This window comes from Onychostoma macrolepis, chromosome 14 (assembly GCF_012432095.1).
Source record: "Onychostoma macrolepis isolate SWU-2019 chromosome 14, ASM1243209v1, whole genome shotgun sequence".
Taxonomy (NCBI): Eukaryota; Metazoa; Chordata; class Actinopteri; order Cypriniformes; family Cyprinidae; genus Onychostoma; species Onychostoma macrolepis.
This window is the reverse complement of record NC_081168.1, coordinates 5,318,104-5,343,500: the sequence shown is the minus strand read 5'-3', so window position 1 is coordinate 5,343,500 and position 25,397 is coordinate 5,318,104. Positions and strand designations below refer to the sequence as shown.

The window sequence follows — 25,397 nt, the reverse complement described above, 5'->3', positions numbered from 1 at the left end:
AGAAATCCTACAGTTGAAATGATTTAAATATGTATTAAGCTCTGTTTGTTATCAACTCTTCCTATTTTTATTTAGCACATTTAATATTATGGTTGAATAAGTAAGGAAAACTATTAGTAAGAAAACAGACACAAATTACAGACGGTCATAATGACAAACAATAGATGTAATAAATAGAATAATGAACCTAATTAACTCAAATAATAAAGACTGTGAACATTATAAATCTAATATTCAATTCAATTTAATTAGGCTAACTTGTGACAGTTCACTGAGACATATAATGTGAAATTCAGAGCACAAACCTTTGAACATGGATTCCCTCCATCTAGCTAAACGAAGCCTGTTTGCAATGTGCAATACTGCAAAAAGATGGTATGCGCCTTTGCATTCGTCACAAAAATGTATTAATCTATTATGTATATATATAGTTGCTCACCCACACAGCAAAATTGTATATTTAAATATTTAAAATATGTTTCAAAATATATTTACGTAAATATATTTTCAACCAATATATTTTTTGCATATTTGTGAAATGTATTTTAAATATATAAATATATTTTAAAATTCATAATAAATATATATTTTGCCCTCTGCATATTCCAGTCCAAGAAAACACATTCATATATGTCACATTTGTTATCAATAACACATGCGGACATATAACAATGCAATGTTTACAATGTTCTAAAAAAAAAAAAAAAAGGACAAAATTACAATATATTTTTAAAAATCATGAAAAATTTAATCATTATGAATCTATATTTGAACTCTAGTAGGCTGTCGTTTGCATTTCACCTATGCTATACTGTGAGACTGGAAATGTATTTTCTTGCCTCTGAGATACATTTTGAAATGTTAGTTTTTTTGGTATATGAATGTTGAAGCTAAATATATTTTCTATTTCAAAAATATATTTCATTGGCCTTTGGTGTTTACAACATATAGCATATAGTTAAAATATATTTTGGGCATTTAAAATGTATGACATTTTTAGATAAAAAGTAAGCCTAAGAGAAAAGTGAAGTGAAATGTATACCTAACCTGAAGCAATTGAACTTCACGGGATTTGCATGGCTGATGAGATACCTGGAAGACCTGGAATATTCAACTGACTTTCCCTCTGTATACCCTGCCATTGACACTTTTACAGTTCTCTCTGTGTTACGTGTACTGCGAGGCCTTCTATTGCTGCAGGTTTTACCCTGAAGCATCTCACATGTTCCTTCACACCCCTCTCTCTGCTCAATAGTACTGCTCCATTTTAACCTGCCCTAATCTCACAAAATAGGTTTCACAAGGTCTAATTCACATTTGATTGAGTAAGACGTCCGCGGTTACTTCATTTAAGTGACTGTTTCAGCTGCCTCAGATATTGCTCACACCAGAAATGCAGGTAAACAGTGTAGGTGTGCACATGTGGTTCTGGGGTGGGAGGGTGGTTGGTTGGTTTTGAGGCAAACAGACAGACAGGCAAAGAGAGAGAACCCTGAGGCGCTTGGTGAACAAATCCATGTGTCACACCCATATTCAGGGCTGTGTAATGGTAAGCAGAAGATGAATTCTCCAAACGAGAAAGGAGTTATACTGTCTGCCTAGTAAAGAAACAAAGGGAGTGGCGCGTGGTGCTTTGAGTAAATAGATGGAAATACACAAGAATTGCAGAAGTCAGTACTTAAAACCCTTCTTGGATGTGCTGTAACCAGAAGAATAGACAAAACATTTGAGTCGAGAAACAACTGGAACAGTGTGCATATGTTCCAGTGTTCTCTCGTCGGTGTAGGAGTTTTGTCTCCCCAATGCAATAAAAACTTTTGGATCACAAACAGGCGAAGAATGTCAAGGAACAAAACAGTCATGCTTTTCTGCAGAGCTCCAAAACCATGTGAGGAAAAAAAAAAAAAAAACATGAAATGGCCACAGCAAATGCAACAAAGCTCTGTAGTTTGAGGCAAATGCATATTTGAGAGATTAGTCACCGTAAGCTAAATGAGAGGATCTCATGCTTTTCATTTGGATAAAGCGAGTTACCCAACGATGCTGGAGTAGCCCTGAAAAATATCGCAATAGTTCAATACTAGGATATGTGGGAACGGGTGTTTCCTGGTGAGTGGCTCATAGGTGTGTCTGCCTGTATGAACTGGTGTGAATAACAGCAGTCAGGGTTGGTGTGTCAGGGTGAGTCATACAGTATGACTACAATGCACGCAGCGCTATACCGAGAAGCGAAGGAAGGGAAAAGAACAAGGAGGGGCAGAGAGGATGAATTTATTGGGTGTGTCCTGGGATCAACTCTGGAGGATAAGAGGAGCCACTTTATTTGAAGTTTAAAGAAAACAGTGCAGAACAAAGTGATCTCAAATGTGCACTCTTGCTTGTGTTTTTACTTGTAAATCAGAGAACAGCTAGTTTTACTGCAGGGAGTACACATACTCTCTAATATAAAGCCTGAAAGCTTTCATTGATGCTTACCACAGCCGCACAATGGCCACAAATCATAGTCCTGCCAGGCCAAGCAATAAAAGTTGCATTGTTATAAAATATTCAATTTTTCACAACTGATCAGTTAATGGGTAGTTTTGGTTCCCCAAACGCAAATGGTAGAATTAGTCTGGAAAACCTGGTTTGAAGATACAGTGAATTTAATAGGTAAAGAAAAAGGGATTTTATGGTTGTATTTTATGTCACATTTTATAAAAAAAAAAAAAAAAAAAATATATATATATATATATATATATATATTATATATTTCTAATTAATTTAATAGATCAATTCAGTAATAATAATGATAATTTAAATTTTTCAGTATCTCCAATTGTTAATTAATTGCAAATATTTAAAATACGTTTCTAAATGTCTGCAATTAATTACATTTTAAACCACATTAAATCACTTTTTAATCATGTTTAATTGATCTTTTAATTATCTATTTTATTTTTATTAAAAAATAAATATCTGCATTTTCCATGTTTTTAATATCTGCAGCTAATTTAAATTAACTTTAGAAAATATATTTCAAATATCTGCCATTTATGATTAATTACAGATATTTATGATATATATTTTTTTTGAAATATCTGCAATTGGTTTAATCCTAAAATAATATTATCTACAATAATTTGAATTCATTGCATTTTCTATAAACATCTGCGATTTTTAATTTTTAGATAACTACAGATATTTAAAATGTTTAAAAAATAATAATAATAAAAAAACATTCAACATTTAAAATAACATTATTTTTTATTAAAAAACATCTTTGATTTAAAATGACATTTTCTGACATTTTAATCTTCTGTTAATGTCTTTTTCATACATGCAATATAGCTAAAAATGTCAGCCAAAAAAATATATATAAATTCACTCCTCCTCCTAAAATAATCTGCATACGCTACTTCAAAAGACACATCCCTTTTAACAGACAGGTGTGCATATTAATTTAGATACTGTTGACTCCACACACATTGTTGCCAGGTGTTTTTCAGCACTGCTGAGGCATAACAGACTTATTGGTTATTGTATCTAGAGTAGGCTACACCACAAAACAAAGACAAAGTTTTGAGTTTTCAATAGGTCCATCCTGTTCTTTGTGGGAGGGCTTGTTGCACAGCAAGGGCGTGGGCTACCTGTGTATGTAGGTTACTTCTGAAGACAGCAATTATTATTATTACAGTCGGCACATCTGTTAGTATGGAGGATGGGAGCGTTTTTGCATGAGTACAGTATGAGTACAGACATTCTGCCACAATATTAATGTGATAAGCCAAATGGCTGATAATTTTTTATTGAGTTACGGATTAGTATATGCTTTCATGCAATACTAGAAACTCTCTTAAGTAAAAAAAAAAATATCTTGCCCCATCCCCCGTTCGAATGGTTTTGATCACTGCGGTCTCCATAGTCACATTTTTTGTGTTTTCATGGAGTTCCCCTCTTTGAGATCCAGTGCTAATGTTCTAGTGCAAATGTAGGGGAGGAACATCATGAGATGCAGACTGAATTGTGGTTTCCCCTGCAGGTTGTGAGTCATAAACACGAGGGAGGGACAAACTGAAAAGGACTATTCTGGGATGGCTGCCATGGCAACATAATAAGCAAGGGGGAAGGTTATTGCAGTGATGTTTCCATGGCGATCCCCTGTGTGTATATAAATATGGCATGTCAAAATGTTTGAATAGTAACATGTTGCGTTGCTGTGCAGTCAGCAGTGTCATAATGTGATTTAAGAACAGGCGAAAAAGTTCGAAAATGTTTTTAGTTCTGCTAAACGTCCCTCTATAATGCGTTAACACTGGTTTGTGTTTATATGCGGCTTGTTTCACTTCATACATTCACACCTCTAGCCACACGGCCAAAAATATACAGATTGCAAAAGTGCTTCAAAGCTTCTCCAGCTAGAATTTTTTTCACATATCTATTGATCTTCAGTTCATTTCCTTCTAATACTTGAACTAAGCGACAAATAGATGTTCTTAGAAACAGGATCCACAGGAAGGCTATATAAAACTATAAACGTTTAACAACATGCATTTCTGTGTCACACAGTGAGATATTCAGTCCCACAGTGACATGCTTTTGTTCGTTCTATGTAATGAGCACTATAATTATTGATAGGCAGAAACAATCCACATTATTTTGGCCCCCGTGGCAGCACTGTTTATGTTAACTTCACTGTACCATTTTGTCTTGTTTTTAGACGCAATAGGCAACCTATGATCATTACATTCCTCTCATAGTTGTGAAGTGTTTCGACAGCGCAGTCTTCCACGGGCGAGTTTCAAACCTCATGCACAAGTTAATACAGGAATGACAAGCAGGCTTTTACCAGCAGAACAATGTGTACATTAACAGTATGTTCCATACCAAAAGCCTGATAACTGAGATGATTGAGAAATAAACCAACAGTATAGAGAATGATTTACTTGCATACACTCTCAGAAAAAAGGTACAAAACTGTTACTCGAGCGGGACCCTTTTGAAAAGTACGAATTATCTACACTTTGTGTACTGCTATGTACTTTCAAAGTACTAAAATGTACCATTTTGAGGTAAATAAGGTAGAAAGATGTACTTTTACCTCTTTTACCTTAGTACCACCCCAGTGCTTGTACCTTTTTTTTGGAGTGTATAATAAGATTTACTAATACACATTTAATATTTACACATTATTTTATTTATTTTTTTACAATTATTAATATACAATTTACAATTATTTTCAGTAAACACCATTTTCACAGTTAATTGTAGATTTTAGAACTACATTAGGAAACATTTACAGAAATATGCAATACTTCATTATTTGATCTGTATATGACTGCATAGTACAAAGTTACAAAATAACTATTGTGCTAAAGAATTTATATTTTCAAACATAAAAAAATACAAACATGCTGCATTATTAATTCATATATTTTTAACATAAGGGTTTAACTTTACACACAGAAGATATATTTTCCTATATATTAATGATCATTATATCAAATATACCAGATAATATATTGTGTTAATGGCACACAAGAATTCCTGTGGTTTTATGGTTATTGCTGCTTTAAACCAGCTAAACAAACATGTTTAACCTAGTCAATCACAAAATGTACTCAGCATATTGTAGACGGACGTACACACATCAAAGGTGAGTGAGAGAACCACAGATTCCTCAGAGGTCTGTGTTATTTGACCTATGAAATGCCTGATATGCTGTGTGCCTGTAAATGAGAGTGTTCTGCAGACAACAGCACCGGCAGTAAGAGTATGAGGTTCAGATTCTACTGCAGCAATATAACAATTTAACACCTAGGCAGCTATATGATTTTATCATTTATGATTTTATGAACTTAGGTGCTCATAATTTTATACATCCCTTGCATAATTTGTAAGATCCTAGCATATTTTTAATTCTACTCTGATTTAGCAATGCAGAAAAGAAGCTGCATAACAGATGTTAAGCATATTCCAAAAGACAAAATAATAACTTAACACACATTACCATGTTTTTAAAATCCTGTCGCATCTTTGAGCATCAGTGATGGGTTGCAGTTTTTCAAGTCTCTGCGAGTGGCAATGCATCTCAACATCATAAAGCCACGAAAAGGAAGAAAAAGGCTCCACATACAGAACATACCAGGAAACCAAAGAAATTACAGTCTCAGGACTATCACGAAGCATGAAAACAATTATTGCATGGCAACACACAATACTGAGAATCAAGGGGATGTAAACATTTAAACAATCAAATATTTTGTTTTGTGAAATGACAGGCAACATGACAGGCAAATAACTTCATATGAAATAAAATAAAAAATGTATGATTCATTTATTATATATATATATATATATATATATATATATATATATATATATATATATATTTATATATATTTTTTTTTTTTTTTTTTTTTATGATTTTGGGGTTTAGAATAAATAATTGAATAAATGACTAAGTAAATAAATGTCATGATGTAAAATGAATAAAACCACACCAACATTTTTGCATTTATGCCACAGTTTCATGTCATCTAAAGCATTTAGTATAGCTATGGTAACTAACATACTAAAAATTCATAAAGAGAGCTTTTTTTATGTTAGCATATTCTTCAAAGAATAATTCAGCCAAAACAACATGGTTACTGCACTTTTACTATAATAAAACCACGGTTAATTTTCTTGGGATTTGAATCTGTGTATACTTTATTTATTCTTTTTCTTTTAACTGCACTGCCTTAATGGACTTGCGATATGCGCTCCGAAGTGCCGAACTGAATCAAAAGTTTCACAAAACTGCTCCGAAATTCCTATCCGAATCAAAAGATTTGCAGACTTGCCCCAAAGTTCTGATTTAAATCAAATGATTCGCGATCAATCTGTGCTCCAAAGTCCTGATCTGAATCAAATGATTACACAATTCAATTGGAGTGCTTCAAAACAGCGATTCATTTTGGAACGCAATGGTTTAACTGATTGGAAATTTCGAAAAACTCAATTTCGCCCATCACTACATGCTTTTTAAAATCATTACAAGCGATGTCGAAATTCGAAAATGAAAGGCTCTTTGATCTGGTCTTTGCTAGAGAATCCAGTTTCAGTTTGAATCAATAAGAGCAGTTCCAGCGTAAATGTAAATGTTTGTCTGTTTTTGCGCCTTCAGCAATGTTTATACGACACTGTGAGTACTACTATTGGCTTAGCTCACTAGTTTTATGACATTAACTGAAATAAGTGAAAAAAAAATATGTTTAAAATTACAACAAAATAGCCATATTTCCAGGGGCCTGTTTCATAAAACAAGTTTCCCAAATAAACCAGGCTTATTTCAGTTAGTCTGACTTATGGTCAGTTGATTTGGTTCAAAATAAGTCAGACTAACTGAAATAAGACTGGCTTATTTGGTCAACTTTTTTCATGAAACAGCCCCCAGCTTTCCACCATGAAACATCCAACACAAATCTACCAACATATACAGGTGAGGTGACCTGTTTACTGCTAATCAGTGAAACACTGCATTAATATGACGAGCTGCACCTTAAAATGCATGTTAGACAGAAGCATAGATCGAGCGTAGCTTAATTCACTATATTTTGAATAGTTTGACCACTGCAATTCAGTTGGTGACAGTTTAATAGGAAATCAGTTGAAAGCATCTTATCTCATGCCATTTAAGTGAGTGTTAAATTTATCAGTATATATTTGAATAAATATTTGAGAAATTATTTTTGTATCTGACTGTATTGTATAGTCAATGTAAAAAGCAGATGAACACAAACTGTCAGAAGTTCTTGAATACAAAGCTACTCTCCTAAAATAACCCGTGATGTTTAATGTTTATTTAGTTTATGCATTAAAAAAATTACTATGAAATATTTTGCTGTGACTTCACTCCATGACATGTCTGAATTATGACACGGCCTACAAAGTGGATTTCTTGTGTAATCCTTATATAATACTTTAGAAAACAATTGTACTAAATTGTCAGTACAGTAAACGAGCACTTAAATATAGCATGCATATATGAAAAAAAAAAAATACTTTGCTGTGATTTACACATTTGTCCTGAAATAAACTACCAAATCCACCCGGAAAAATAACACAGTTTCAGCTTCAGCCTTCCACATCAAACACAAACGATGAAAGAATAGTCTTTGGCATGACATTTCTGAGCATTGTAGTGGAGCTCTGGATGAAACCAATGTCTATGCTCCACCTCCCCCAATGGTAATCTGAGCCTGCAGAGTTATGTATGGGGTCTCATGTCCAAAAATGCAGGGGCTGTCTGTTTTCGCTCTCCCTTCTGATGTCTGCAATGCCTTGCATGAAAATCATCCAGTTACTTTCTTAACCAAAACGTTGCGAGGTGTTGGTTGGCTTTGAAACTTATGAAAGGGATGCTAGAAGTTCAAAGATGCGATCTTTGTTGTGGTTCCCAGTGACTGACAGCAGCATTCACATTCCTGCCTTTGGCACTCTGACCTTTAACCCCTGCACTGGAATGCCAAAAATTCCTTCTGCACGTCTGCAGAGGGGAAAAAACTATGCAGGCCGCAATTAAAACTCAGATACATACCTGTCTACACTAAGAAACGTCATAATGTATCCAAATTAAACGCAGAATTTCACCTTCTCGTATGCATTTTGTTAGATTATGATGCAGTTTTGCATGAAATCAAAGTACAAGAGTATAGTTAATGAAAACTTTTATGCCGAGTTCTGGTGAGCCTGGTTGCGTGGTTATTTTTTCCTGGCAGAAGAGCATGGTGACTGACTCCAGGGGAAAATTCCCGTATCAGCACTATGTAGCACAAACCACTTTCAATGATACGCTTTCACAGCCTGGTTTCTGTTCTTATGTTCCTCATCTTAAATTGAGTTTCATTACTGACTCATTGCTGCCATGGCACTACTTTTGTATATAAGATAACACGTTTGTGACAATGCTCTCGAATTACCATTGCGATGCATGTTCGAAAACTCGAGTGTTTCTCGGTCTGCTTTCCTAACCACTGCTAGATCTCACTCTTTCCAGATGTGTGAAACAGAGGCATGCCAGGCTTTTTTCTTGATGCACAATACAGACCTTGGGTGCCTCTTGGTTTTTATAACATTCTGTCACATATATTTGGTGTAGCCTAATAAAATCAATCCGGAAGGAGTTGTGAGATGGGAGCTAAGGGAAGAGACGGGGAGGGAGTAACAGCGCTGGGGAACTTCAGGGGGAGCTGGCAGAACTAGTGTAGTGTTGCTGTTGGCATTACAGCACGTATTGTTCTTCAATCTGGTTTAGTTTGACCCTTCAAACTCCAGAGTCTCTCGACCAATACAAAGGAAGAGGAGGTTTTCTGGCAAACATTCCAGTTCCACACTCTCACGTTCCTGTGCGTTTCCGAACACGGATCATATTTTCACTCGCTTGACTCATAATGTATTAAAAAGACAGAATTAAAGGTTTACAAATAAAGAACTAGGTGATCGTAATGAAAAAGAATATCCTTTTTAGATTAATACTTCTATTCAGCAAAATCACATTAAATTGATCAAAAGTGACATTGTAATTATACAAAAGATTTATATTTCAGATCAGTGCTGTTGTTTTGAACTTTCTGTTCATGAAGGGAAAAAAAAGTTGAATAGGCTAATTTAAAAAATATTAAGCAGCACAGGTGTTTTAAATGTTGATATACTTCTTGAGCAGCAAATCAGCATATTAGAATGATTTCTGTAGGATCCTGTGACACTGAAGTCTGAAAATTCAGCTTTGCATCAGGAATAAATCACATTTTAAAATATATTTTGAGATGTACTTTGTTAATATTAGTTAATAAAAATAGAAACGTTCATGTTAGCTCAGATTCATTATTTTTTATTTTATTTGTGACCCTGGAGCACAAAACCAGTCTTAAGTCGCTGGGGTATATTTGTAGCAATAGCCAAAAATACACTGTATGGGTCAAAATTATTGATTTTTATTTTATGCCAAAAATCATTAGGACATTAAGTAAAGATTATGTTCCATGAAGATATTTTGTAAATTTCTTACTGTAAATATATCAAAACTTAGTTTTTGATTTTTAATATGCATTGCTAAGAATTCATTTGGACAACTTTAAAGGCGATTTTCTCAATATTTCGATTTTTTTTGCATCCTCAAATTCCAGATTTTCAAATAGTTGTATCTCAGCCAAATATTGTCCGATCCTAACAAACCATACATCAATGGAAAGCTTATTTATTCGAAAAAAATTGACCCTTATGACTGGTTTTGTGGTCCAGAGTCACATTTTAACATCCTTTTTTTTTTTTTAGTGTGATTGAGATATAAAATCTCTTCTTCCACGAAGTCCTGGCCAAAATAGCAGCACAAATAGTTTCACATGAAAAAAAAATAAATAAATAAAATGCATACAAAAAGCATTTTACAAAAACACAAAATACAACAATCAAAAATAGCACATCGATAAAAATCATATCCAACACTCAAAGATTACTTAAAACAATCATGTTTCCTTCAGGTTAGTCTGTAAAAGATTTCAAAGAACAAAACAAAATAAATAAACTATTAAATACAACTTTTCATTTTTATAATGTATTTTGAAATTAACATTAAGATTAATAAATGCTTCAGAAGTATTTTCAATTGTTAGTTCATGCTAACTAATTTAGTTAACTCATGTTAACAAGTTGAACCTTGTTAGCCACATTTATTTATTTATTTTTTTACATGTGTTTTACCTGTGTTTTATATTCATTGCATTGTGTTATAGGCTTACACATACGTCCGTAAAATTAATGGGCATTGGATACTATATATGCGACGTAAAACAAAACTAAACGCATGCAGTCCAGGGAGTTGTAAAATCAGGAATCCATCATGTGATAGAAAATGTCCAGAGAGAACCCACAGAACTGCTTTTATCTGAGAACATGGGGGTGAAATCAATGCCTGTACTCTTCAAAGGCATGCAAGTGAATCAGCGATCAGTGAGACAACGTCCTGCTAACACACTCATAGTGGTATAAGGTTAAGTGAGGGCAGCACATTCAGCTGAGCTCGAGCAGAGGCCACACCCTGTGAGTGCTCACCATTGAGCAACTCAAACACTCGTGAGGAATTTTATCAGTGTAACTCTTTAGCACTAAAGCGATCACATCTTTTGTAAGTAGATCTACTTGCCGAAATATTTACTTAACAGCAATCAATCACCCCGTAGTTATGATTAAGTTGCTCCCCCATGTGTGTATTTAATGTACTTACAGCAAATTTCAGGCTAAGTTATTTACCTCTCCCACACGGATCAAGGTTGTATTCCTTTCCTTTTTCAAATATGAAATACAGAGGATTAGTAACCAGATTCAAGCACATGTAATCACTGAAGCGTTGGAAACAAAATAAAGGGATAAATTACCAGTTACGCCCGTGGGGAAGGTGTGGCTCTTTTTTTCCCTCTAAAGTTTATACAGTCTTACCTCAGGTGTGTCAACCCAGCATACTCCTATGCCAACAGAAGTATGCGCATGGCCATTAGCAAATGAGTAAATTCTCATCATGTCACAAGAAAAAGAAAAACTGCAATACCAGTGGTGCATTAGAACAGATAGACATGTTTGAACAGCTTATGCTCGCAATCATTTTCCTTTGTTACAGCAATTTTGCAACTTAAAGTCTAGCCTACGGCAAAAGATGCTTGCAAATAAATATATGTGGTAAAGAGTCTGACTTTATATGTCCCGAAGACTTTAATGTACTGTAATTTTATGTAATGATGAATGCTTTCATCTAAAGTAATTTGCAGTACGTTTATACATATCGGATCCATGACCTTGACAATATTGCAACAGACCAGGATGCATTTCACAGAATTAAAATAAGAAATGTTGAGACATTAAGCTATGACTGTAACTTTATTTTTTATAATAAATTCACACAACCTTTAAACGGGATTAAATGTGCCAAGTATTTTGCATGAAGACCTCAGGGTGCAGAATGTTTCAACTTTACCATAATTTGATCTCCAAGAAAAAATTAAATGCATGCATATATATATATACACACACACGAAAAAGAACTGCCCATTTAATAAAGTTGAATTAAATTATCCTTAATATTTCACAGGCTTTATTAGGTCCATATTAGGGCGTTAAAACGTTCATGCGATACGTGACTCGAGGCGCCCTCTGGTGGAATTTAGTTTTACTTTTTTTCCCAAATGCCAAAGTCAAAATATGCAAACATTCCCTTAATTAAATGGCTGAGACGCCATTTTGTTTCCAGCTTCAATGATTTCCAGATTTGAGGAGAGCATCAAAATTTATAAGCTTTCTCAATCGCAGATCCCAGGAGAGCATCATGGGACTTTCTGGGAACATTAAAACCAGCACTACCAAATTAAAAGCAAATTTTATACTTTCAACCTTGTTCAAAGCTTGCAAAATTGTACCATTACCCATTTATAAAACATTTTATAACTGCTACTGAAGTGCAACATGCTTAAGCATTTGAGACAAGATTTGCGAGTAAAATAACAATCGTCTCTTATATAAACACTCTTCAAAAATAAATGAACACAAGTGTGGTTGTGGAAAAAAAAGTTTTATTTTTCTCATCTCAAGTCTTCATTCAACCACAGCTCAAAGCCTTTACATGGGATTCGCAAACAACTTTCATGTCCATTGATTCTGATGATAAATACTTCACTTGAAAATCTTGCCCTGGTTGAAAGGTTTGCCTACATGTTTGAATTCACCCTCCCATGCAAAGTACTCCTTCACCATGGTCTTGCACTCCTCACTGTCCACATCCAGCTTGCGCCAAGTGTATGACTCATAGTCGATCTGCCAATCATCACTCAGCTGTAAAGAGACGAGGAAAAAACAAACAAAAAAGATTTATTTGAAACAATGCCAGTAAAGTAATGCTTGAAATGTTGCATTACATTTTGTTTGTAGTTGCATGCTGAACAAAACTGATTTGCAACTGTCAACTTGTAATCAAAACAAGTCATCTAAGCATATCAAAATATACACCAGTTTCCAAAATTGATAACATTATCTATTTGATGTAACTGCACAAGACTGAATGACGCACATTTGCAAATGAATAGACAAATCAAAAGCAGTCAATTAGTCTGGTTATCCCATGGCGCAGGTAAAACCTTGATGCAATCTTTTCACATTTCTGTTTAGAACAGTGAACCAACTAGTTTTGCTTCAGCATCCTTATTTCAGATTGGACATCAAGGGTGCTGTCTGGCAACCAAACAATCCCAATGTTAAATCACACAACAGTAACATGTCCTTTATTAAAAAAAATATATAGTCTATATCTCAAAACGTAGCATTAATGTCAGAGGATGACAACACGTTCAGATTGGCGCCTGCCAACTTTGGCAAGATTCTACTGTAGAATTTTATTGGAATCAGTGTCAACAAACGATACAAGAAATGTTTGCCACATCACAGAACATATGCTTCTGTGATGTGCTGGTTTTGATTTACCAACACTAGATTACATGAGACTTGTGAAGACTATGTGAAAGGTTGTTTACTCCTAAAAGCCTGCTGCATTTGTTGCTGCTTTCCGTTCGATCACTACAGCGGTGATGAGATGGAAAGATTGTTTGGTTATTGGTCACAATTGGCCAAAACTCAAAGCAGCTAATGTTCCTCTTACTCGGTGCTTTGCCCAAATATGACGTGAGGCACTGGAGCTAAGCTTCACCATGCGCCTTGGAATAAAAGCTTCTAATCTGGCTGGCAGTTTTAAAACCTGATCTAGTTAATGTGATGCGTTAGATTTAAATAAAAACAACTGCAAACCACATTAACTGATTTTGCATTGCTAAAACTATAAAATAATGACCGCTTTCACAACACCAGACACAAAATCACCTCCAGAACTGTCAAAACTTGTGAAACAAAAGCTCAGGTGTCTCCAATGGAGAGAAAGGTTTGGTTTTCACCCACAGTATCAAATGTTAGTTTAAAATCAAATTACAGTGATGTTCACTACAGTAAACTATTAACATTTTTTGGTTTGTTGTTGATGAAGGGGTACACAAGTCCCACTGATAGTACTTTGAGGGCACTTCGATTGGGAAACACTAAACAATCTGGCAACTGTAATTGTTGCAATCCCATATCTTACATATCCAATTTATATAAGGTGATTGTCCCCAAGTCTATCTATAAACAAAGACAAAAAACAGGGTTATGGATGCATTTAAATCACTCACAGTAAATGCAAGGTCCTGGCCTCTGAAGATCCAGATACCAGAGATGCAGCTGTCATTGTTCGCACCAAAGAGGATGACACTGGCGAAGGCATTTTTACGCAGTTTGTCGAGTCGCTGGAACATTCCTGAGGAAAAGAGCAAGTGTGTACTTGTACATACCGTGGATAAACTATGCAATGCTACACTCTTGCGCAAGTAGCACACACGCTGAATTGGAAAGAATACTTAGAACAAGAAAGAACATTCCTGTCACTTTGTTTAAAGAGATACGTCAAAGAAAATGAAATCAAAAGTCAATGTGACCCGACCGTACCGGTGATAAGATTACAGCTCATGAAGGCCATAGTCAGCTCTTCAGGGAAGCGGTACTCAGCGTACCAGATTGAGAAGCCCTCACGATCAAAGTGATCCCAGAAGTAAGGCAATGCCACGGTCATGGTGTCCTCGTTGGAGTACTTTCTCTTGAACTCATCCATGACAAAAGAACTAGTAACAACAGGACAAATGCATACTGATTAGAGTGCTAGCTACTTTTTGAGAGTTAGTTATCTCTAAAGAGAAGGTGCATCAAGTACCTTTTTGGAAGGTGAGCAAATGGGTCCTTGGCTTTCGGCTCAGAAGCCAAGGCAGCCTCGCATTCGTCCATCTCCTCCTCAGCAGGGGCGGCTTTCTTTTCCTCCTTTTTCTTCTCTTTTTTCTCCTGCTGTGGCTGTTGTTGCTGCTGCTTGCCTCCTTCCTTACCACCCTTCTCCTTCTTGGCAGGAGCCTCCTTCTTCGGCTGCATCTCAGCAAACTTCTTAGCTAGAGAAATGACAATTTTAAATAAAAGCACACTTACACTTAATATTGAAAAGATATTAAAACGCCAAGTACTGCTGCACTATTATTTATGCTTCTATAAGGCATAATGCATATTACTAGAGCTTCATTACGCAAGTTTATATATTCTCTGAAGACAAAATACCCACTCAACCACATTTCTATGCACACTTCAACTTCCTCCAAAATAACAGCACCAGCTTTGTGCATTCAGTTATTTTGGAGGAAGCTGAGGTATGTAGAGCTTGAGGTTAATTTTGCTCGAGGTTCTACTGGCTTCAATATCAAAACATTATCTTTGTTAAAATATGAGGAAAAAGCCCTCAAGGGAAAGCCGCTGAGGTAACATAAGACAAACTGTTACATTACATATCCTAATAAAATAACCCATATAAAGCCTACACAAAAATAAAAGCCTATATTTTACAATAGTTTTTGGTTTTCTGGTAAATGGGAAAAAGCTTTATATCTCTAGCAAAATAACATTGTATATGTATTTCTAAGTTGCTTTTAGAATGTACATAATTATATCATTTTATTGGGTTTGTCAATATTTTACGAAGCCTAAAGAATGTTCTACAGTGATTTACAGTATCTGCCACCATAATGGTAGGAATCATCTTTGGTTGTGCTTGATGACACCTGATAACCCTGAAATCAGACTGATTTTCTGCACTTCAATTCAAGCTCAAGCTGAAATGAATAAACTACACAGCAAGGAGATTTGAGAAACGTACCATCAAACTGAGCCATTTTCTCACAGAGCTTGACCTCGCCCAAAACAGCCTTAAACTGTGGTTGATTGACACAGGTCAAAAACCAGCGAGTGACATTGGGGTAGGGCTGACGGAAAGCGGGCTCAAGAACCTAGATGATGAAAGACACATTATGACATCAGCAAACACGAAACCTGTACAAATTACACACTCAACATTTGAACAAAACTACCAACGTCAAACTGAAATATAATACTATAAATATGAAGGGACAGTTCAGCCAAAATGAGATTAATTTTATTAAAATAAATATTTTGTGGTCTGAAAAAAATAAAATAAAATAAATAAAAGGGGTATGGGGCGTTAGAACACCACAAGGGTGAGTAGATAACTTAATTTTAATATTTGGACAAACTATCCCTTTAATTATGTAACTGATTATTTAATCACTAATACAAGTTATCTAATGCAGGTTTGATCTGTTTAACACCTTGGAGCTTTATCAAGTACATTTATTGCACATGAGTCATTAAAACGGTTCAATAAGCCAATGGGTGAGGAACAGATGACATTCAACAAAAGAGACCATTAAAGGGTTACTCCACCCCAAAATGAAAATTGTTCCATTAATCACTTACCCCCATGTCGTTCCAAACCCGTAAAAGCTTCGTTCGTCTTCGGAACACAACTTAAGATATTTTGGATGAAAACCGAGAGGTTTGTGACTGTCCCCCTGACTGCCAAGTAAATAACACCGTCAAGGCCCAGAAAAGTATGAAAGACATCATCAAAATAGTCCATCTGCCATCAGTGGTTCAATCTGAATGTTATGAAGCAATGAGAATACTTTTTGTACGCAAAGACAAAGTACAGCTCACAAGCCTCCCGGTTTTCATCCAAAACATCTTAAATTGTGTTCTGAAGACGAATTAAGCTTTTACGGGTTTGAAACGACATGGGGGTAAGTGATTAATGACAATTTTCATTTTGGGGTGGAGTAACCCTTTAAGACAAAGATATAAATAATATATACACTTTTTTATTAAAAAAAAAAAAAATTTATATACACACTTTATAACAACAGGACAGCACCACTTAAAATTAAATCTTCGTCATACCTCTTTAGTAATCTAAAATAGGAAGAAATCAGTGTTAAATATTCAGAAAATTAAAAATCACTAATATCAGAGGCCAGTTACATAAACTTAGCCTCTCAACAAGTAATTAAGACTGAGCTTAATTACTTGTTTAACCAACTAGCAATTAGCAAAGGAGTAATCAGTCTCGCTTTTGGATTTAACTAAGACTAATCTATGATTTAATGCAACTAAATAAAAAAAAAAAATTATGGACAGTCTTAAAGAAATTAAATGACTAACTTTTAAAACTAGTCTCAAGCTTTTACACAACCATCCCCAGGTGATCCAAGATGAGATCAGATATAGATATATATGGGCCGTTTTTGTGAATCCACATCCCTAATTAACACAACCTGGTCACAGCTCAAGTTTTCATGGCACCTTGCAGACTCACCTGTTTGTAGAGCCAGAGCAGAGAGCAGACAACAGTGATGTCAGCCAGACTGACTCTCTCCCCAACCAGGAAAGTGTGAGTGTTTAAGTGCTGATTGAGGACGGCGAGGACGCGTTTCACCTCTTCCTTAGCCTGTTCTGTGGCCTACAAAGAAGACAGAATGCAGACTTACAAAACATTCAATTCCTGACAGATGAAACTATTACACAAACATATTCAAAGCTAACCTGTTTGTTGAACTGCATGATACCCAAGGTGGGGAACACCCAGGCACTAGCTGGAGGGATGATCTCAGAGTCAGCGAAACTGACCCACTGCAGCACCTGGGCACTGGCCTGGGGAGTGCTGCCACGAAGGGCATCATTGCTCACTGTCAGGACGAAACAACAGCATTAATTGCGTGTAATATAACACTAAACATTTTTTAAAGCATCACAATAGTTCACATATGAACCTATTTACACTTGGCCATTTTGGGCATTTCCTCTGATCGTGAAAAAGATCTGAGACCCACATCTGAATGTGCGCACACAAAAAAAATAAATAAATAAATTTAAAAAACGCACACCTCTTCATAAACTGCATTTGAATTTAATATGACCTGCAATGTGTACAAGTGCATCAACTCAACCTATAGAACACAAATCTCTCTTTATGGATCATATAAATTATAATAATATGTGCTCTCTGAAAATGTGTGGCAGGCATAAAGCGCGTAGGCAATTATCGGCAAATTTTGTTTTAATGCGATTAATAAACGGCAGTTATAATGGTGCTCATTTACCAACAATGAATGCATATTGTGATTGCCTTTTTATCTTTACATTTTACAATTAAAGACATTGAGCTGTTTGAATTACTGGTATAGGAGTTCCAAATGCATGCTCTTCAATTGGCGACACAAGAAAATTTTCACACCAGTTTCTGCCTTTATACACCCTAATTTACAGCTCACTATTGTAGGAAATTAAAAAAAAAAAAAAAAATCAATGTAATTTAGGATCAGTTTAAGGAACCTCAATGTTCGGCATTGCATCCCAAAGCTTATCACACAGTCATCTTCATTAAAACAGCTGAATGCACGCTCTCTCTCTCCTATTGCGGCCTTTGATTTTGAAATCAGATGATGAATGAAAAACTAAAGACTTAAATTCATTTTGCAGATAACATTTTTTGTGAAAGTGTAAATGGAGCCCTTTTAACAAATCGCTATCCAATTAAATGAAATGCATGAAGTGGCCAAGCATAAATAGGCCCTAAAAAGCTTACTTACAGTAGTGAGCAATGGCATTGCTCTCAAACAGACAGAAGCCGTCATCACCCTGGTAAGCAGGAACCTAAATGGACAGGAACAACATTAATAAATTCCATCTACAGCCAGAGCACACGCATTGAAAAAGGCAGGAGAGTACTGACCTTGCCCAAAGGAAAGTTGCTGAGGAAAGCAGGGGATCGGTTCGTCTGCCCAAAGGTGAAGGCAGGGGAGGCGCTCGCAATCTTCAGACGAGCCCCACTGTACTGGGCAGCGATCTGAGCCTTAAAGGCCCTCCAGTTCTCTGGGTATGTGTAGAGAGTCTGCAGAAACACAAGGTTTGAGATCACATTGCTGAAACTGATGCTGCTCATTCAGACTCAGTCATCTGGAACACAAACTCAGTGCCAACAGAAGCTGACCCTTCATTATGACCACTCACAGAGCATTACACAGCACTTTCCCTGAGGCAGACACAGCTGACAGCCAATTCCCTGAAATAAATTACCTCACACACTATAAACAGTGTTTGCATACACAGATAGAGAGCTAACATTGGCAGAACTGATAAAACTAACAGTGTTGCAGTGCATTTATTTGCAAACCATCTGATGTTGTTAAGTTTCGAAACCTTTGATTAAAACTTTTAAACCCCTTAAGTTATTTGACACCATCACTAGATTTCAGAATTGGATGTCATCAGTTTAAAAAATCTCTTATTTTGATTTGACGACCACACAATGAATGCTACTCAACTCACTACGCTTTTAAACCAGCTGCTAATACGAGCGCTTCGCTGTCATGTGTTTAATGTGAAACTACAAATAGCATGACACTCTGCTATCTACGAAATGTTTAAAGCGGGGAATGAAAGGCGTGCGCGGGGAAGCAAGGGAAACGTGGCACAAAGGAGCGCAGCGCAGTGCTTCTGTCCGTCATCACTCTAACCACCTTATAAAGGGGTGTAGGGAATATTTACAGCGAAAATAACCATCACGCCAGCTTTAAAAGAGCCTATAACGTAATGCGGCTCGACAACAACGCATAAAGATATAAGGATCGGCGTGATTATGGGGTGATTGTGGATGGAGATGTGCTGTAATAAGGCGTCTAAGGGTTTTCTCCCATCTTACTCACCCCTGCCGCCATCTTCAGGACGAGAGAAAGGAGGAACTGGTCGCGCGGTGGTGACGTATAGGCCAGGCCCGTCGCTGAAATAATACGTAATAAGGGCGTGAAAGTGAGAGCTGGACGTGCTTTTTATTTTATTTGGAAAGTATCAGATTCATGTGAGGAAATAAACTAAAAATAAGCAATTTTATAAACCAAATTAAATTATATGGATCTCTTTTGAATGACATAAGCTAAAAAAGGAAGACATGTCGTGCACTTCTTTTAATTTATTGTAAATTGTAATTTTCTTGTTTCTTTTTTGGTAACACCCGATGTGAAATGTATAGAATTGTACTCGTTTTGTACACTGTTTAATAATAATAATAATAAACGCGTTTTTATTATTAGGGAACATCGTCGTGATAGTTTTTGATATTCAGACAGAAATCTCGTTTTGGAATAAATAGAATGGATGAATCAATGAACAAATAGAATATTGTCATTCTAAATTGTGTTTACAACGCTTATTTATGTGTTGTTGTTGTTTATTTAATATATATATCTATATATATAGATATATATTAAATTAAATACTGCATTGTATTACAATCTGTGAAAGTACTGAAATAAAATGTAAAGTTCTTTTTATAAAAGTGAAAAAACACCTAATAACAGTCTTTACCGTTTTGTCCAGCATATGTCCACCGAATAAGGGAATAATAATAATAATTCCATTCATGATTTCCATTAAAATCAAAACGTGAAATAATATTCTATCTGGGCATGGATACTACACAACTCAACAAAGCCTGTAAAATTCCTATTTAAGGGAAGAAAATGCAGTTGACCGCACTTTATATTCAGTCTCAAAGCAGCCTATGACTTACTTGTTAGGCTATCTTGATGATTAACATGTTTGGATCCATTGGTGAGCAAGTGTAATGCTGGATTTCTCCAAATTCTCTTCCCATGAAGAAACACACTCATCTTGAAAGGCCTGATGGTGAGTAAATATTCTCCAAATGTTTATTTTTGGGGTGAACTATTCCTTTAAATGTCTCAGTAGGCAGCGAGCCACTGTGTGACTGGCATGAAAGGAAGTTTCAATTACAATCATTTTCCTACCTAACCATTGCAATAATAATAATAATGTTTCAGAGTGGGGTACCGATATGAAAATATTGACAATAATCAGCAATGCTCTCTGTGTACTATGTATTAAGCCATTCCTACAAAAGCATCACAGAACAAGCAATAACTAATACAAGAAAACCAGACGGAGACGAGTTCAAAATTTTGTGAGTGCTGTATTACAAAAGAAAAATATATTCAAGCGCAGGCTGGCTGGCATTTACAAAAATATTTTAAAAATGGCCTTATATAATAAAGAGATGAATAAGTCTAAAAGCAATGTGACGAATGATACCTTTGACTTTCCATAACATGCTTGTTAATTGCTTTTGCTCACAGGATCTTTCATTATCTGATGATATACAATTACCCTTTCTCTGCTACCTCACTTTAAATTAAAGAGTTCAAAGTCTTTCCATCACATGCTGTTCCCATTTAACTTGATGCTGTTCCACAATCGAACTGTTGCCATGGGAAAACTATGGATATACTAACATGAGGATAAAAATAACAATAAAAAAGAGGGAAAAAAGACAACTTTAAATGAATGGGAAAATAATTACAGTATATACATAAACTATTTAGCATCACCACAGCATCAAGTTTCATATTTCTTATATTCTTGGCAGAAGAATCAGCTCACAAGACCTAGAAGAATGAGAATAAAACTCTTAGACAATAGTTGGATAGTACAACACATTAGACAAAGAATAAAAAATGCATTATTGGAGGAAAAGAACAACATTGAAATGAATTTGATATTTTTTATATTTAATAATTACAGGTGCTGTAGTTATTGTAAATTATAAATACATAAACGCATGGCACAGCTAACTGCAAGTGACTGTAAACACAGCTGTGACAGATGTCTTCATTACAAGAAATACATACCCAGGTAGTCATCCATGAGAGATCCGATGGCAAACTAATAAAAAAGAAACAAAACTTAATTAAAAACCTTTAGAACTGAAATTTTCTAAATATTATTTAGCATATTCAACAAAGTGACAGGGATTTACAATATCATTCTTATCCACTCGAGTTCCCACAATCTTCAGTCGAATTTCATCATCTTGTTGGATCACAATGTCCTGTTGAAGAAAACAAACTGAAACCATCTATATTTGTGCAAATGAGGATCTGAAGAATTCTCCTCAATAAAACATTTGCTGAAGGTGATTTATTGAATCTTACCTCATCGACTGTCTTATAGCATGGAGGATTTGAGTTTGGGTCAAACTCCATCTCAGAGGGGATAGACTAGATATAACAGAAATAACACAATTACAAGTGCCAATGACTAATATTTACACAGTTTTATATTTAAACAACCTACATGACGAGAAATGAAACAAGACATGGGGCCAATTTCTGTAAAGAGTCCAACCTGGGAAAACAAAGAGAGAAAAATCTGAAAAAGCTGGGATAGTGAGTTTTATCAAAAACCTTTTTTTCAGAAAGTTCTTTATACAAGGGCTCTCCATGAACTAATAATGAAAATAAGAGCACTAACAGAAGATAAAATGGACCCGTACTTTGTTAACCTGGGTGACGACAGCGTCCACAACTTCTCCCTTAAAGGGACGGAATACAATGGCTTTGTATTTGACGGGATACAGCACAAAACCTCTGCCAGGCTGGATAACACCTGCACCAATATTATCGATCGTGGTTACTGCAATAACAAAGCCATACCTGTGAAACAAAAAGAGAGACATTTGAGATTCATATTGAATAATATTCACTGAAAAAGTCAGATCTCTAACTTTCTGTTGGACTTACTTTCCTGTACAGGTTCCCTCCACCTCAGTGAACAGCTTCTGTTTGACTGTGTTCAACAGATTGGGTCCAAAGTATCGGGGATGCAGGAGAATCTCATGCTCCAAAGAGATCTATTGTGATGGATATTGAGAAAACAACAATAAATACAAAAAAAAAAAATCTTGAGAGAAATTCATAACTATCATAACAACAAGTCACATGAAGGTAAATGCAATTAATGTATGCATCTAGAATCTGTTTGCACTAACAATTACATTGACTGATTCGTATTTTTATATCAACATAATATCCAAAATTACTAGATTTAACTAGCTAGCTTTATTACATCCAACATTTTCTAAACTTAGTGAGTGTGCAGGTAACTTAACGTTAGCCGAGACAAAACAGCATCAATGCGATACATGACAAGAATATATGGAATACCTAATGCTGATGTACATTTTAGACGTAAAATCAAAACAATTACGAACTTACGTGATAAAACATCTCTTAAGAGTTTTTATCTTCCAGATATCTCGATTTTAATTTTAAAAAGCTGCGAGTATTGATTTCTGCGTGTTCACGCGCCGACACTCAAAAGCACAAATCCAGCTACAAGAGTGTTTCCGGGTGACTTTTCAAATTAAAAGTCATACAATTTCCTAGAAGACATTTTCGCATAACAAAATAAAAAAATAAAAAAAGTTCAACCTCGAGTCAAACAAACATTTCTTGGCATATTTATTTTATAAATACATTTTATTTTTATTTTTTTTGTCAAATATTTATTTTAGGTATTTTTGAGATTTGGAGAATACATTTTAAAAACCCTGAATTATGTGATTTTGAAATTTTCTAGCAATAAACGTGATTCAAAATAAGTTTATTTCAATGCCCTTCTGTCATGCTGTGTTAAAGGCCCAAATGATGCTACTTCTTGCTTGTCATTGCTTTAATGAATATTTAAGTCATTCCATACATTTTATTTAATGCTACAATTCTATTTTTATTAAAAGGTTGCCTGCAAACCAGGGGCACAACTGAATATTATGGTTGTGTTCATTAAAATCAGTATATTTTTTACTAAATATTTTAAAATCAGTTCAACAAATTATGTAAAAAAATTATACTTTGTTAAGTAGCCTAAATTAATTGTAAGATACAGTGAAAAAAGAAAAAGACACTTTTTTTGATTATGTATTTAAAATACTGTTCTGCTAGGTTCATTTTATGTATCGTTATTTTTTGTTTTTATTGTTTTATTTATTTATTTACATATTTGTTAGGTCTCACAGCAAAACCTAACCCCCCACCCCCACCCCCACCCCCAATAGTACCCCTAAAAAAGATAACTGGAATATGCATATAACAAAACATGGTAGTGACTTTTGCTGTATAGCAATATAGAATATTTTATTTATTTAATTTTTTTTTTTTTTTTTTACACAGTGATAATCATTCTAATATCATCTTAACATATGGTAGCTGAATTCCATAAGTAAACAGTAATTTTGTTGTTCCCACTTAGTTACGATTTGTACTCAATCAAAACTTTGTCTCAAAATAAAACCATCTGAAGACTCGTCTTGAACGCTAACACATACAGTGCAAGACAGAACATGACCACAGGAGGTCACTGCGATTACAAAGTTACGCAATGTGCGACCATTGTACTAACTTTGAAGTTCTTCTAACTAACGGGACAAGCAGTTTAGTGTCTGTTTTTTTATGAATACATACTTACATATCTCAGTGCTGTTGAACCCCAAGATGTAGAAAGGAATATATATTTACCCATAAGCTTGAGTTAATTGTCTTCCAAAGTGAAACTAGTGCCAAGCAACACATTTTTGGCTTTTCACGTTCTTCATTTTGCCATGTTCTTATTAAATTAAGAAATGTTAATGTTTGGTTTCTTTGTAGTATGCTTAGAGCAAAACTAAGAAAAAAGACAGACATTAATAAACTTGTTTAAATAAATAAAGCATTATAATAGATAACTGTAATTATTACTTTAATATAAGCATAATCCATAATTCCATAATAAGCCAACAATGAAACAAGAAATGTTATATGACAAATAAAGCTTATATGTGTGAATCCAGGAAAAGATTTCCGAAAGGTATCCTTGTATAGTTTTGTTGCTGTTTAGGTTTAATAGCAAGTTTTAAAAGCTTCTTTTCACAAGCAAATACAAGCAAATGCAGTGCAGTGCTATAGATCAGACTGTCTCACCATTGTTGCTGAGGCAGGTCAGATAGCCGAGGACTAAAGCCATGCATGTTGATGAGCATGGGCAGATGTCCACAAATATCTGAGCATGGTGGATGGGGTTTGCATCATGCATAGTCCAAAACCAAGACAGTCCTTGGGGACTTCTTCATTTTGTCCCCGCCACATTCTTGCAGAGAGCTGGCACTCATCGCATTAACCTTGATATTATAAAAGGGTTGCAGATGTCCTCACAGTCACAAGTTCATGGCCTTCATGTTGTGGAGACGGTGCCTTCATTTAATCAAAGCCTTCATATCCCTCTTTCTATTTAGGGAAATTCTGCCATTCCTATAAATCAACTCATATAACAATTCATCAGTGTCAAATGGGTGCTTTGAAGTGCAAATCTAATTCACTGTCTTAATGCACAGAAAATATTTTACAGATATTAAGTCTTTAAGTCACAGGCTCTGTGAAAGCATACTTAAATATCACATATAAAAGTCCATGCTGAAAATCTAAATTATAAAGAGGTCTGCATGAGAAGGAATATTGCACCTGTTTTCCAGTGAAGCTATACTGACTGAGTATCCATAATCATTCCAGTGCAAATATATATATATATATATATATATA

The 25,397-nt window shown here is 35.1% G+C and overlaps 2 protein-coding genes across 2 annotated transcripts; both read right to left on the bottom strand.

Moving 5' to 3' along the window:
* Positions 1 to 12,561: 12,561 nt before the first annotated feature.
* eef1g (eukaryotic translation elongation factor 1 gamma) lies at positions 12,562 to 19,822 on the bottom strand. The gene is made up of 10 exons (XM_058798402.1): positions 19,680 to 19,822; positions 18,707 to 18,865; positions 18,564 to 18,627; positions 17,518 to 17,660; positions 17,291 to 17,434; positions 15,779 to 15,908; positions 14,798 to 15,023; positions 14,536 to 14,708; positions 14,223 to 14,347; positions 12,562 to 12,840 (listed from the first exon to the last, which is right to left on the bottom strand). The coding sequence occupies exons 1-10, from the start codon at positions 19,689 to 19,691 to the stop codon at positions 12,682 to 12,684; spliced, it is 1,335 nt and encodes a 444-aa protein (XP_058654385.1). The 5' UTR covers positions 19,692 to 19,822; the 3' UTR covers positions 12,562 to 12,681.
* Positions 19,823 to 20,942: 1,120 nt separating this feature from the next.
* On the bottom strand, positions 20,943 to 23,190 carry polr2g (RNA polymerase II subunit G). Its single transcript, XM_058798403.1, has 8 exons — positions 23,043 to 23,190; positions 22,569 to 22,678; positions 22,322 to 22,481; positions 22,123 to 22,173; positions 21,981 to 22,046; positions 21,806 to 21,877; positions 21,678 to 21,711; positions 20,943 to 21,434 (listed from the first exon to the last, which is right to left on the bottom strand). The coding sequence occupies exons 1-8, from the start codon at positions 23,052 to 23,054 to the stop codon at positions 21,421 to 21,423; spliced, it is 519 nt and encodes a 172-aa protein (XP_058654386.1). The 5' UTR covers positions 23,055 to 23,190; the 3' UTR covers positions 20,943 to 21,420.
* Positions 23,191 to 25,397: the final 2,207 nt, after the last annotated feature.